At 47.1% G+C, this 13,563-nt stretch overlaps 1 protein-coding gene across 4 annotated transcripts in view; it reads left to right on the forward strand.

The window, feature by feature from the left end:
• The window catches only part of LOC146809647 (uncharacterized), a 977,933-nt gene that overhangs the window by 173,758 nt on the left and 790,612 nt on the right, over window positions 1–13,563 (forward strand). For all 4 annotated transcript variants that reach the window (XM_085616504.1, XM_085616506.1, XM_085616505.1 and 1 more), the window contains exon 6: window positions 1,814–1,870. In XM_085616504.1, the coding sequence (XP_085472630.1) occupies window positions 1,814–1,870 (57 nt within the window). The remainder of the gene's footprint in view (window positions 1–1,813; window positions 1,871–13,563) is intronic.

The following is a 13,563-nucleotide window of genomic DNA, read 5'->3' on the forward strand; positions in this document are numbered from 1 at the left end:
GTAATGAGGCCCAAAATGCTGTTTTAATCTCCATGTTTAAAAGGCCTGCTGGTATTCCTTTCCATTAACAGAAAATAGCAGAAGTAAGATCTATTTTGTGTTGCTGTGGTAAAACATACGAAATGCAATTTTTTCATCGCTTTGGATGGAGCTATGCTATAACTTTACTCACTGTTGCAACAAATGAAGGACTTTTCCTTTTCTTGCGGATAACTCTTAGGGTTCGAGTATACTAAATGGGAGCAAAGCTGTAGTGTTATTCTATTATTTTAGGTTGAGAGTTCTTATTAATTATTAATTCTGAAGGGTTTTCTAGCACAGTTGCAGTTAATGTATCATGTGTTTATGAAAATATCTTGCTTGTTGTTATTTTTACTTCATTTCACACCATGTCATGAGCGTGACTTTCACTGACTGAATACCTGTAAAAGTGCCTTATTTGTGATGTGTGTCAGAGCTTTCTGCCTATTCTGTGAAGTGAGCTAAAGAACGATGATTGATTCAACCCAGATCTGTGACTGGGGGGGTGTGACAGAAAAGTTTCAGCACTCTGTCCATCATCTCCTTGTGTTTGCTTGGTTCGCCCTAAGTTGGCAGGGTATGCCCAGACGTGGGTCTCTTTCTCACTTTTCCACTGGATTCAAGCTAGCCTGGCTGATGACAGCTATTAGCCTGAAACCGGTCTCAGGATGCTTGTTTCCGGTCCAGGGAAGACATGGCTTGGCAGTTTGGGCTGGACTCTTCCCATGAGGCACAGGCTCAGACTCAAGACTGTTTTGAATATAGGTCTGTGACTGGGGGTGAGTGTCTATAAAGTTTCAGCGCTCCGTCCATCATCTCCTTCTGTTTGCTTTCTGCCTATTCTCCCAAGGCAGATTTCATGTCGAACCTCTTTCTCACTTTGTACTGAGATAGTTCATAGACCTTTCTTTCCTTTCAAACAGACCAGTCTCTATGTTGAACTGTTATTTGATTTCTGTACTTGGAATATTTTTTGCTTTTTATTCTGAAGGTTGACTTTTTCCTGAAATCTTTGACTTATTATGAGCTATATTGATGCTGATTTAAACTGACTAATTACCTTTTTGCGCTTTATAACGATTCTTAATTTTGAACAATCCTTCATATTTTTGAGTTGGTAAATTGTCCTGCATGGATTTGCAATATATGACTTGGGTCATGGTCCTTTGGAACTCACATGGCCCTACTGCTGCGTATCAGCCCTTTGATAATTTATTGAGCAGTATTAACTGTCATGTTCATAGTACAGAATGTGAAACAAGATCTTTTGCTAATGATCAGTATAATTGCAGCCTTTGTGACTCTCTTCATTTGTATCCACGACGCCTATTAGTGATCAGTGGCACCACAGCCGTATATTTAAATGCCATTTTGTATGTAATTGGAAACCTCATGTATCATTTTATTGGTTACATCATGTTACGTTATCATTCATATGACACTCACACCCAATTACCGATTGTGTTCTTGTAATTTCATACCGTCTCTTTGTCCCTTAGAGCCCATTACCCGGCCCCTACGTTGCACCTCTCTCATATGTGCTGCTTTGTTCTTTGCTCAGATGCTCTGTGAGCTTTGTCACTCTCTGGCCTCTGCATCTCTGTTTTTGAACAGCCTTCAGATACCAAATTCCAGACATGTTTGGTCTTGCAATGCAGTTACAAAAACCCAATTAACATGCTATACAAAATATGAAACTATATAAGTAATTATTTGTAACCAATTTAAAATGAATGATTGTAATGGGTTTAGGTGTGAAATTGTTCACCTGTTTTCTATCATCCTAACAAAGGTGCTGCACGACACCAGTTGTTCCAGAAGATTCAGTTGAAAGATTGCAAGGTGGAAGGTAAGGAGTGTCACATTCAACAATTAGAACTTACCACTCTTTATGGTTAAGTTTCCCTAAAAATATCTTTATTTAAAGTGTCTCATGCTTATCCAAATCACAGTTGGTACAGTATATTGTATGGTTGAATTACATTACAAAAAATTAACAAATGAAACTGGGCTCTTTCATATCAAGGCCCACTAATATAGCCTTAGAGCCCGATGTAGCGGGCTGTACTGGCCATTAAAGGCCCACTCCAGCATTCGGCTCGGGCCTTTAACAAGGGATAGGGCCTTTGATGATCAGCAGAGCCTGCTACGGAGGGCTCTAAGGCTTTTAGAACATTGTTCTAAATTGTAAAAACTAAGGCCTCTCGGAGTCAGAGAGAGTTTAAATCCCCTCGGGCTCCGAGAGGTCTTTGTTCACAGCAACAGCTGTGAAATTAAAAGAAACATTGGAAAGTTGCTCTCCGGGGTTCTACCAGCCAGTAAAAGCCCGGAGCACTCCATTTTCTTTAATGGATCGCTCAACATTCCAATGTTCTAATATCTCTCAAGGCTCCGTGCCATTCGCAGCTTTTTTCACTTGCACACAACCTCTTTCTGCGGGTTTTGTGCTCAACTCCACCACAATAAAAGCAACCAATCCAACCTATTCATTCTCCTAGGCTTACCATTGAATACACAAAAACTGGCTCTGTTTGGATGGTGACAAAACTGAGATTCTCCTCATAATATTGAACAAACATCACCATCTGATTTTTGCTTGGCTAAAGTCCTTTGACTTCCCTCCACAACCTTACCTAAAGCTCACATATTAGAGGACTGTTTACTATGTTGGTCGAAAAGCCTCCGACCGCTAGTTGGAAACTTTCCGACCACAGTCGGAGGCTTTCCGACCGACACGGTTGGTTTGTGGTCCGACCGCAGACTTACGATGTCGGTGGTTGGAACGTAAACAGCTGGTTATTCTGATGCCATTCCGACCGGCTCTTGGAATCTTCCGGCTGGTCGGACCCGCACCGTAATCTCCTTAGGACGACGTATCGGCCTTCGGGATTACGATGTCTGTTTCCGACAGCCTCTCTGTGCCGGCCTTTCCGACACAGAAAGGCTATCGAAAAGTGACTTTGGCCACCCCTAGCAGACACCCCTTGCCTCCGTGACCTACAGTTGGTGGCCGAGGGGTTACCGCGGGTACCCCGCTGTAAATCCTTGCACTGTGTGGCAGACACCATTGGGTGCCTACCACAGGGTGCAGGGTTTTAGACACCCCCCCATTTCTTTATAGGAGCCTGTATTACCGCCGGTTTACGGCTATAGCAAAAGGCCCCATAGAGGAATAGGAGTATGCGACCAAATAGTGTTCAGTCGCATCAAAATCAGGCTGTCAGAACCGCTGACCAGAGGTCGATTGGTCCCGTTTCCGCCATGGTGTCGGTTGGAGGAAACTCCGACCGGCATAATTTTAGGCCCCTAGGTGTTCTGTTTGACTGTGAGCTTTCCTTTCTACCACATATTATTAAGTAAGTACATTTATTTATCTTCGATTTGTTAAAACCATTACATAGAAAAGTTTTGACCTATCTGTCATACAAGCCATTAAAAGGCCTAAATATAATTAGTAAATCATAAATTGCATTCCATTGTTACAAATAAATCTCTTTTAAGTCTGATACAATAAAATCCCCTAGTTACATACAGTTTATTTGCAGATTTCCCTTGATAGATAAGACCCTTACTGACATACAAAAAACAGAGCAGAGAGATTTATGGAACATTGCATGAAAATAAACAGCTATTATACAGGATCTACAAAATGCTTAATATAAACTACTCATAATAACTTTCCCTTACTACTCGTAAATCTCCTTTTTGTCCATTATGTAATAATCTCCTATGTACACATTGTTAATTCACACATTTCCTTATTGATTAAGACCCTCACTGGATCAATGATGGAATAAAATTCAATATGTCTGTGTTGTGTCCATTATAAAATATAACCGCCCCGCCCCCCTAGCATGGTTAGACTTAGATTGCACATTTCCCTAATTAGTTAAGTCCCTCACTGAAATCCATGATAACCGGGGGACCCAATGCCCAATTCCAAAAAATAATCCTTATTACCCATGAATCTCCCATGGGTCCATTCAGAGAAAATCCCTCATATGCATAGAGTTGAAATTGTACCTTTCCCTTGTTAATTAAAACCCTTGGTTGCATCCAAGGTAACCTAAAGGACCCAGAATGCAGAGATTTATGAATCATTAAACAGGATACAGATTATCAACCCAGCTCTTAGAATTTCAAAGTGCTTAATGTAGATAATTCCTAGAGACATTCCCGTATTACTCATATATCTCATGGCAGGCATCCATGAATGAATGCATTAACTTGCACATTTCTCTTATTAATCAAGATCGTAACTGGCATTCATGATTGCATAAGAGGCCTATAGGACTCATTACGCCCATTAAACCCCTGGGTACATGGATTAAATTATACATTTCCCTTATTAATAAAGGCCCTCACTCGCAATTCAATGGCCATTAATGATTCCAAACAATTTCCCCCTAAGGCAAATATTTTTATCCACTTCTGTTTGGGAGGGCATTCATTGTTGTGTATCTGTTTTAATGCATCCTGCTGTTCTGCTGCCACCGCTTTCATAAATTTTAAGAAACACCCTGAGAGTTGGCATGATTCCCCTTTTAAAGAGCATAAGACAGCATCCCTGCAGAATCTAATATTTGAAGCTTGAAACATCAGGCATAGTCAGTGTATCCTCAAGAACATTAGTCTATTGCAAATACATATTACATGGGTTAAGGATTTGTTTGATTGGGCACACAATCTGCAATGTTTACTGACTTCTCCATTGATACAGCTGTACCAGTAACATCTTAATGGGATCAGACTGAACTACAATCTCACGAGGTCGTATTTAGACACATTACGGTGAGGGATACTCAAGTAGTCAGGCAGGACATCTGTGGTATAAAGTTCTAACACCCAGCTACAGTGGGGCTTAGCTTTTGGGTGCCTCAACTCTTGCTCAAATAGCATGGATTTTGAATTCTTCATTTGCAGTTTTGTTCTCAATTTGCTAAAAAGGGTTGCTCTGATAAAGGCTTCAGCCCTCAATATTCTCATAGTGTCAGATAGGAAAGTCCCCCATGCTGAGTTTGGCTCCTGAAGTTTCTTCCAGAGGAATTTTTTTATTGTACTTGTGTTAGCTGATTGTAATTTTAAGCAATATGATACATATCTTATGCGTAACACCAGATCCTGTTTGGTTAAATTGATCTCCAGGTTGGTTGGAATTTACTGGTAAAGTCTGGAAGGGCAAATAGGTGGCAAAATAACATACATTGCAGACTATCCAACTCGGTGAATAGTTGGTCTTTAAACATGGTTGCTCTATAAGAGATAATAGGCATCACTTTACACCCTACAACCAACAGTGATGCTCTTGTGTTTTCACAAGCCATGGTATTTTTTAGGCAACCCGATGTGCACATCAGGGAGCCGATTCCGATCCTGTAAAAAGGCTGTACGAATCGTTGTACGGAGCGTTTTCCCCGTACGACTCGTACCCGGTAAACTTTCCGTACAACCTAGGAAGTACGATTCGTACAGAAAGCCTATTTCCGTACGTTTCGTACAAAAGCCCGTAAGGGTAAAAAAAAACTACGATTCTGATCCAGGACAGCTTGTAAGCGACATCCGGACGTATTCAGGCAGCGGTTTCCGGCCAAGCAAGTACGATTCGTACCTACGTCTTTCCGTACAGCTCTTTTTTTACGGGACCCAAACACAGCCGGAAAAGCAGAGTCCTACACGAATCTCTACGCAACGGAGCCCAGGTACGCGACGTACACGCCATGAAACCCGTCGTACGTGTCATCCCGGTCCTCTTGGCCTACGACCTGGTGCACCGCACCCAACGCACACGCCGCAGAAGGTGAGAACAACACCCAGGGGCCAGGGTGGGGGTGAGGGGCAGGAAACATACCCCATACTCAAAGCCAAACCTATAATATGGAGGCCATACATTACCACCAGGGTCTGGTCACTTGGGGGGGCGTGTCCAGCAACCCCTGCGTACCGCAACAACGGAAGTGGACGTGTTATGGCACAGTACAACAGTGATACGGACCGTACCCACGCAATGAATGCGTGGGTACGGTTCGTACCACACGTACCCCTACGGCACAGTACAACAGTGAGACGGACCGTACACACGTAATGAATGCGTGGGTACAGTGCGTACCACACGTACCCATACGGCACAGTACAACAGTGAGACGGACCGTACACACGCAATGAATGCGTGGGTACGGTGCGTACCACACGTACCCCTACGGCACAGTACAACAGTGATACGGACCGTACACACGCAATGAATGCGTGGGTATGGTGCGTACCACACGTACCCCTACGGCACAGTACAACAGTGATACGGACCGTACACACGCAATGAATGCGTGGGTACGGTGCGTACCACACGTACCCCTAGGGCACAGTACAACAGTGAGATGGACCGTACACACGCAATGAATGCGTGGGTACGGTGCGTACCACACGTACCCCGTTATGGCACCAGTACATTTTGGATACGAGGCGTACACACGCCAGGAATGTGGGCTTAGAGGACTGGCCCAGCATGTTACCTTCATCTTGGTGTGTGTGTAGGTCCAGGCCAGCAGTGTGCTGCTCCAAGGGGGTGCGTGGGTGGGTGCAGAGGACTCCCAGCAATGTCCAGACATATGAGGGGTGGGTGCATAGGACTCCCAGCAGTGTCCAGACATATGAGGGGTGGGTGCATATGACTCCCAGCAGTGTCCAGACATATGAGGGGTGGGTGCATATGACTACCAGCAGTGGACTGAGATATGAGGGGTGGGTGCAGAGGACTCACAGCAGTCGAGAGAGATATGAGGGGTGGGTGCAGAGGACTCCCAGCAGTGTCCAGACATATGAGGGGTGGGTGCATATGACTACCAGCAGTGGACTGAGATATGGGGGTGGGTGCATATGACTCCCAGCAGTGGAGAGAGATATGAGGGGTGGGTGCAGAGGACTCCCAACAGTGTCCAGACATATGAGGGGTGGGTGCATATGACTCCCAGCAGTGGACAGAGATATGAGGGGTGGGTGCATATGACTACCAGCAGTGGACTGAGATATGGGGGTGGGTGCATATGACTCCCAGCAGTGGCCAGACATATTAGGGGTGGGTGCAGAGGACTCCCAGCAGTGGACAGAGATATGAGGGGTGGGTGCATATGACTCCCAGCAGTGTCCAGAGTTATGAGGAGTGGGTGCATATGACTCCCAGCAGTGTCCAGACATATGAGGGGTGGGTGCAGAGGACTCACAGCAGTGGAGAGAGATATGAGGGGTGGGTGCAGAGGACTCACAGCAGTGGACAGAGATATGAGCGGTGGGTGCAGAGGACTCCCAGCAGTGTCCAGACATATGAGGGGTGGGTGCATATGACTACCAGCAGTGGACTGAGATATGAGGGGTGGGTGCAGAGGACTCACAGCAGCGGACAGAGATATGAGGGGTGGGTGCAGAGGACTCCCAGCAGTGTCCAGACATATGAGGGGTGGGTGCATATGACTACCAGCAGTGGACTGAGATATGGGGGTGGGTGCATATGACTCCCAGCAGTGGACAGAGATATGAGGGGTGGGTGCAGAGGACTCCCAGCAGTGTCCAGACATATGAGGGGTGGGTGCATATGACTACTAGCAGGGGACTGAGATATGAGGGGTGGGTGCAGAGGACTCACAGCAGTGGAGAGAGATATGAGGGGTGGGTGCAGAGGACTCCCAGCAGTGTCCAGACATATGAGGGTGGGTGCATATGACTCCCAACAGTGGACAGAGATATGAGGGGTGGGTGCATATGACTACCAGCAGTGGACTGAGATATGAGGGGTGGGTGCAGAGGACTCACAGCAGTGGACAGAGATATGAGGGGTGGGTGCAGAGGACTCCCAGCAGTGTCCAGACATATGAGGGGTGGGTGCATATGACTACCAGCAGTGGACTGAGATATGGGGGTGGATGCATATTACTCCCAGCAGTGGACAGAGATATGAGGGGTGGGTGCATATGACTACCAGCAGTGGACTGAGATATGAGGGGTGGGTGCAGAGGACTCACAGCAGTGTCCAGACATATGAGGGGTGGGTGCATATGACTACCAGCAGTGGACTGAGATATGGGGGTGGGTGCATATGACTCCCAGCAGTGCCCAGACATATATGGGGTGGGTGCAGAGGACTCCCAGCAGTGGACAGAGATATGAGGGGTGGGTGCATATGACTCCCAGCAGTGTCCAGAGATATGAGGGGTGGGTGCATATGACTCCCAGCAGTGGACAGAGATATGAGGGGTGGGAGCAGAGGACTCCCAGCAGTGGACAGAGATATGAGGGGTGGGTGCAGAGGACTCCCAGCAGTGGACAGATATATGAGGGGTGGGTGCATATGACCCCCAGCAGTGTCCAGACATATGAGGGGTGGGTGCATATGACTACCAGCAGTGGACTGAGATATGGGGGAGGGTGCAGAGGACTCACAGCAGTGGACAGAGATATGAGGGGTGGGTGCAGAGGACTCCCAGCAGTGGACAGAGATATGAGGGGTGGGTGCAGAGGACTCCCAGCAGTGTCCATACATATGAGGGGTGGGTGCATATGACTCCCACCAGTGGACAGAGATATGGGGGGGTGTACATCATTATCAGATGACCACACCTACATGGTGGTATGGACGCATCCCTAACTTTGGACTATGATTTTAGTGTTATTACAACACATCACTGACAGCAGTGTCCCACTCCCAGGAGGATGGATGTCTTTCACACACTGCATGACACACCACATGTGGGTGTGAGGACATATACCACATGCATACCCACCCATGGTGGATGCAGCACAATACACACCCTGAATTCATGCCACAAGACTGTATAGTCATGTAACTGCATACAAAACTAAGATAGCCAAAGGGAACACACACTGTCACGCACATCCCAGGAGTGATAGGAATGTTCAGGTGCTGGTCCAGCCACCAAGATGTTGTCTCTCATGGAAGGAATAGGGTTCAATTCCACTAGATAAAATGCCCACAATTGTGAGTCAGGTGCACAAATACCCTGCATAACAAGTACCATTTGTGTGGTAGGCCGTGATTACACACATGCATAGTGCTGAAAGGGTCCAATTTGTCCCTGAAGGCATTCCTACATACCTAAAACACAAGTACAGTGACTAGCAAGAAGCTGGCACCTTTTCTAAGAAGCCACTGTTAGAAATAAATGGTGTTGCAGAAAGTACATATACATGGGCCCACAGAGGTCTTGATATCTTGAGACTCTTTAGGCAAAGGAGTCTCACAAAATCAAGACCACTGTGGGAACATGTATATGGAGAATCTGCAACACCATGTAATTCTAACAGTGGCTTCTTTGAAAAGGTGCCAGCGTGTTCCGTGAAAGTGGAAATGTCGTTTGGTGTGCACTTCCTTGGGAGACTTTTTTCATGCAGGCACATCAGTGTTCTTAACACAAATCTTCAAATTTCCACATTTAAAACATGAACAACTGTTGACAAGTGCTGTGAGTGCCAAGGTACAATATTTTGGTAGTAACAACTTGAATTATGTCAGTTGTCACATGGCCATCCGTCACCTGATTACACAGTTGGCTACACATATGACCTACTGCCTGTCATCTGGAGTGGCACACATGTCCACACCCAGGACAATGCATAAGCTAATGGGCCTGCAATTGTGTTGAAAAAAGCCTAGCTGTACTGTGGGGACCCCCTCATGGCCAGCCAGAATGTACACATAGATGTCAGCACACAAAGTCCAAACTGCGTTGCATCTCAACCACACACAGGTGCCAAAAATGTATGAGCAGGATTCATGTTTTTAAAATACTGACACAGGCTGCAAAGCACGAACATCAAGCAGTGGCCAGCATCACAGAGGCACTGCACGATGATTCTCTGTACAGCCAAGTCTCACACACAAGTCAGACCTGGTAATGAAAAATCAGGGTTGCACATGTATGCCTCTCCCGCACACCCCCCCTTACCTGAGTCAATGTGATTGATACAGAACACGAAGTGACACCTCTTATTCAGGGTTACAATAACTGTGCATGAAAAATTGCTTCATTTACACAACATCACCTCGTGGGGCTGGCAACACATATTTGTGACAAAGATTGTTGTGAATAGCCACACAGGCACTGCCCAGTGTGAGTATGCACAAGCAACATGGTGTATCCCTGTCCAGTGGACACATGTAGCACACATTTGCAAAATACAAACTAGGCCAGGGAAATATGCCACAGAGGCAGACCTATGTTGAACCCACAGAGAATGTGCACAGTGTTGGATGACACACATGATTAGGAGGCCAGGGTGTCTCAGGGGACTGTAGTGGGCACACCGCTCCGTGGCCCTGGAATGATCTGACTGTACCATGTTCAACCGTCATGGCACTATGCATATCTCCCACTCATGCACATCATGTTTAAGGCCACAACATTGGTCATGCATGCTGCAAGGGAGTTCATTTGAAAGCTCACACTCCTATGTTGAGAATCATCATCTGTGACAACAAATATGGACCCCCAACATAGTGAACTGGTCATGGCACAGGCAAGGTACCAACAGAAGTCGCGGACCACCCTCCCACATGATGCAGAAAGCAATGTGCACTTCGATTTACTGGCACCCTAGATGACCATGTGCAAATGTGATTACACACAGACCAGGGGACACATGTCAAGGAGGGGAAGGGATGAAAAAGAGCACCAGGTGACATTGGGGAACAGGAAATGCACAGCACATATAAACTCTGGCAGTGTATCCAGGCTACAGAGCACTTCCAAAAGCTGGCGACACATAATACGACAAACAGCCATGTACCTACCCCCTCCTTGCTGCAGTCTCTCCTGTAACTGCCTATCGAGCTCAGGGAAGACCACCGCCAGGACACGTCTCATGTGGGGGGTCAGGCGTCGGTGGCCGCCGTGGGGGCGAGGAGGGTCGAGCCCCAGCTGGACCCGGGCGATCTGCCGGGTCCAGCACCGGATGTCCTGCCACCTCTTGTGGACCTGTGGCAGCTGCCGACTATGCTCCCCCGCAGATCTCACGGCCCTGACAATGTCGTTCCAGATCCCCTCCTTCTCGTAGGCAGTTACATGTCAGGATGACAAAGTGACACAACATCAATACTCCTGCTCCATGTCTCAGAGACACACATTTGAACATCTTTGAAATGTTGAACAGGGCATAGGATGCAGACAGGAATTACATCATGCACAATAAGAAAATGGCCTGTGTGCAAGCCCCAATGCACTACATGGCATTGAAAGTCAACAGGTTGGCATGAGGGGTGCGACACACTCACTGATCATGCCACACACTGTGCAGCACATGCAACAGCAGGCTGATGGCCAGCACATGCCAAGCAGTCACATGTCCCACTACACTGACGCACCATCAGCATACTAAACACACACCCAAGCACAGATCACTCACCTGTCATTGACAGCAGCGGATACAACCCTCACTCTGCACATGTGCCACTTGCCAGTGGGGTGTCACAGGTGTCGTGCTAGCTCTGCAAGTCAGACACACAGCATGGCTTACTTGTCACATCAGATGGGTTGATCTGTTGCCTCCTCCATGCAGCTGTGGTGCAACACTTCACATAGACACTCACCCACATGACAAGGAACATTCACACACATCAATGTCCATGAGGCCGTATACATCATTTGGACACTCTCACCACAGGTCCACTCAACTCATACACATCTGTGGGTACAGTCACCTGTCACACCGGGGGGACCACTGAATCACCTCAGGACAATAGGGAAAAAAGCCACAAAGGATTTGCCAGGCAGAATATGTCATGCACTATGCAGTGAAAGTCACAGTAAGCACAATGCAAGTGAGGAGTGCACACAGGAACTACATCATGCTCTGCATGAGAGACATCAGAATGTCCCCCCCGTGACCCACTCTAAACAACATTGCATGTTTGTCCCACCTGGACACAATATTGACAGTCACACAACAGGTGCATAGGCAAAGGTAGTGAACTCAGCACTCACCTGCTCCCCCTGGTCTCCTATACAGCTTGGTGTACTGTGGGAGGAGGACGTCCAGCAAGGCCTCATTCTCCTCCTGGGTGAATGGCTGGGCCCTCTCCACAGTACGTGACATAGTCCAGAGGAAGCAGAGACAGCAGCAGTGTGGTCGACTGGAAAGTTGTGCAGGCAAGTGCCCTCTCATGGGTTCTGGCTGCCTTATATCTGTCTTGCTGAGGGGCATTCATTTAGAGGAGTACATAGTGATTGGTCAGACTCATTAGCATTGTACATTTACTCCAATCCCTTTAAACATACACCAATGACAGCATTCGCATCGTTCAAATTTTGAGCATCATGTCAAGTCAGCAACCACTTTGCAACATTGTATTTTGTGGCCAACTGACTGTTCCACGTGTACGCACTAGTAGTACACGTATGTGTACATACTAGGAGTACACGTATGTGTACTACTAGTGCGTACGTGTACTAAGGTAGTACACGTACTAAGGTAGTACACGTACTGTGTACGCACTAGTAGTACACGTACGTGTACTACTAGTGCGTACACAGTACGTGTAGTACTAGTGCGTACACGTACGTGTACTACACGTACGGGTACGCACTAGCTAGTACACGTACTGTGTACACATTAGTACACGTACGTGTACGCACTGTACTAGTACTGCGTACACAGTACGTGTACTACTAGAGCGTTCACAGTACGTGTACTACCTTAGTACACGTACGTTTACACACTAGTACTACAGTGCGTACACGTACGTGTACTACCTTAGTACACGTACGGGTACGTACTAGTAGTACACGTACTGTGTACGCACTAGTAGTACACGTACGTGTACGCACTGTACTACTAGTAGTACACGTACTGTGTACGCAATAGTACTACAGTGCGTACACGTACGTGTACTACCTTAGTACACGTACGGGTACGCACTAGTAGTACACGTACGTGTACGCACTGTACTACTAGTACACGTACGTGTACTACCAGTAGTTCCCGTACGGGTACGCATTTCACACGCTTACAATGGTAATACAGGCGTACACATGCCAGGAATGGAGGGCTACGAGTCGCACAAGGATGTCCATCAAGTACTTGTCATTGCATACTGTCATGTGCAGGCCCTAGGTGTGGCAGCCAGTGATATTGCACAGGTCATCTCATCTAGTTGCACAATTGATGTGTGATGACCTGTGGACACATGTCATGTGTGATGGGGCACTATGTGGCACACATCACCTCGCCACTTGCCACATGTGTGTCTGTAGTCCAACTGTGTCATGCACAGCAGCGGTGGGATGGCACAGTCATCAACACCCGCACCTGTCTCCTGATGCCAGGGACAGGGACACTCTATCAACTGACATGTCACGATCAGCGTGCCCCTTTGTGACTATGTCAGGTGTGTGTCATGTGTTCCCATGAGCTTGATGTCAGTGTCCCGTCAACTGCATCTGCTGTTGGTGCATCCAACAGGGGTCTGTGTGGAGATGGGCATGGAACACATCTACGCACACCATGCCACAGGTGGATTCCAACGGCTGTAGGGTCTGTGTG

Source organism: Triturus cristatus, chromosome 7, assembly GCF_964204655.1.
Source record: "Triturus cristatus chromosome 7, aTriCri1.1, whole genome shotgun sequence".
NCBI classification, from domain to species: domain Eukaryota; kingdom Metazoa; phylum Chordata; class Amphibia; order Caudata; family Salamandridae; genus Triturus; species Triturus cristatus.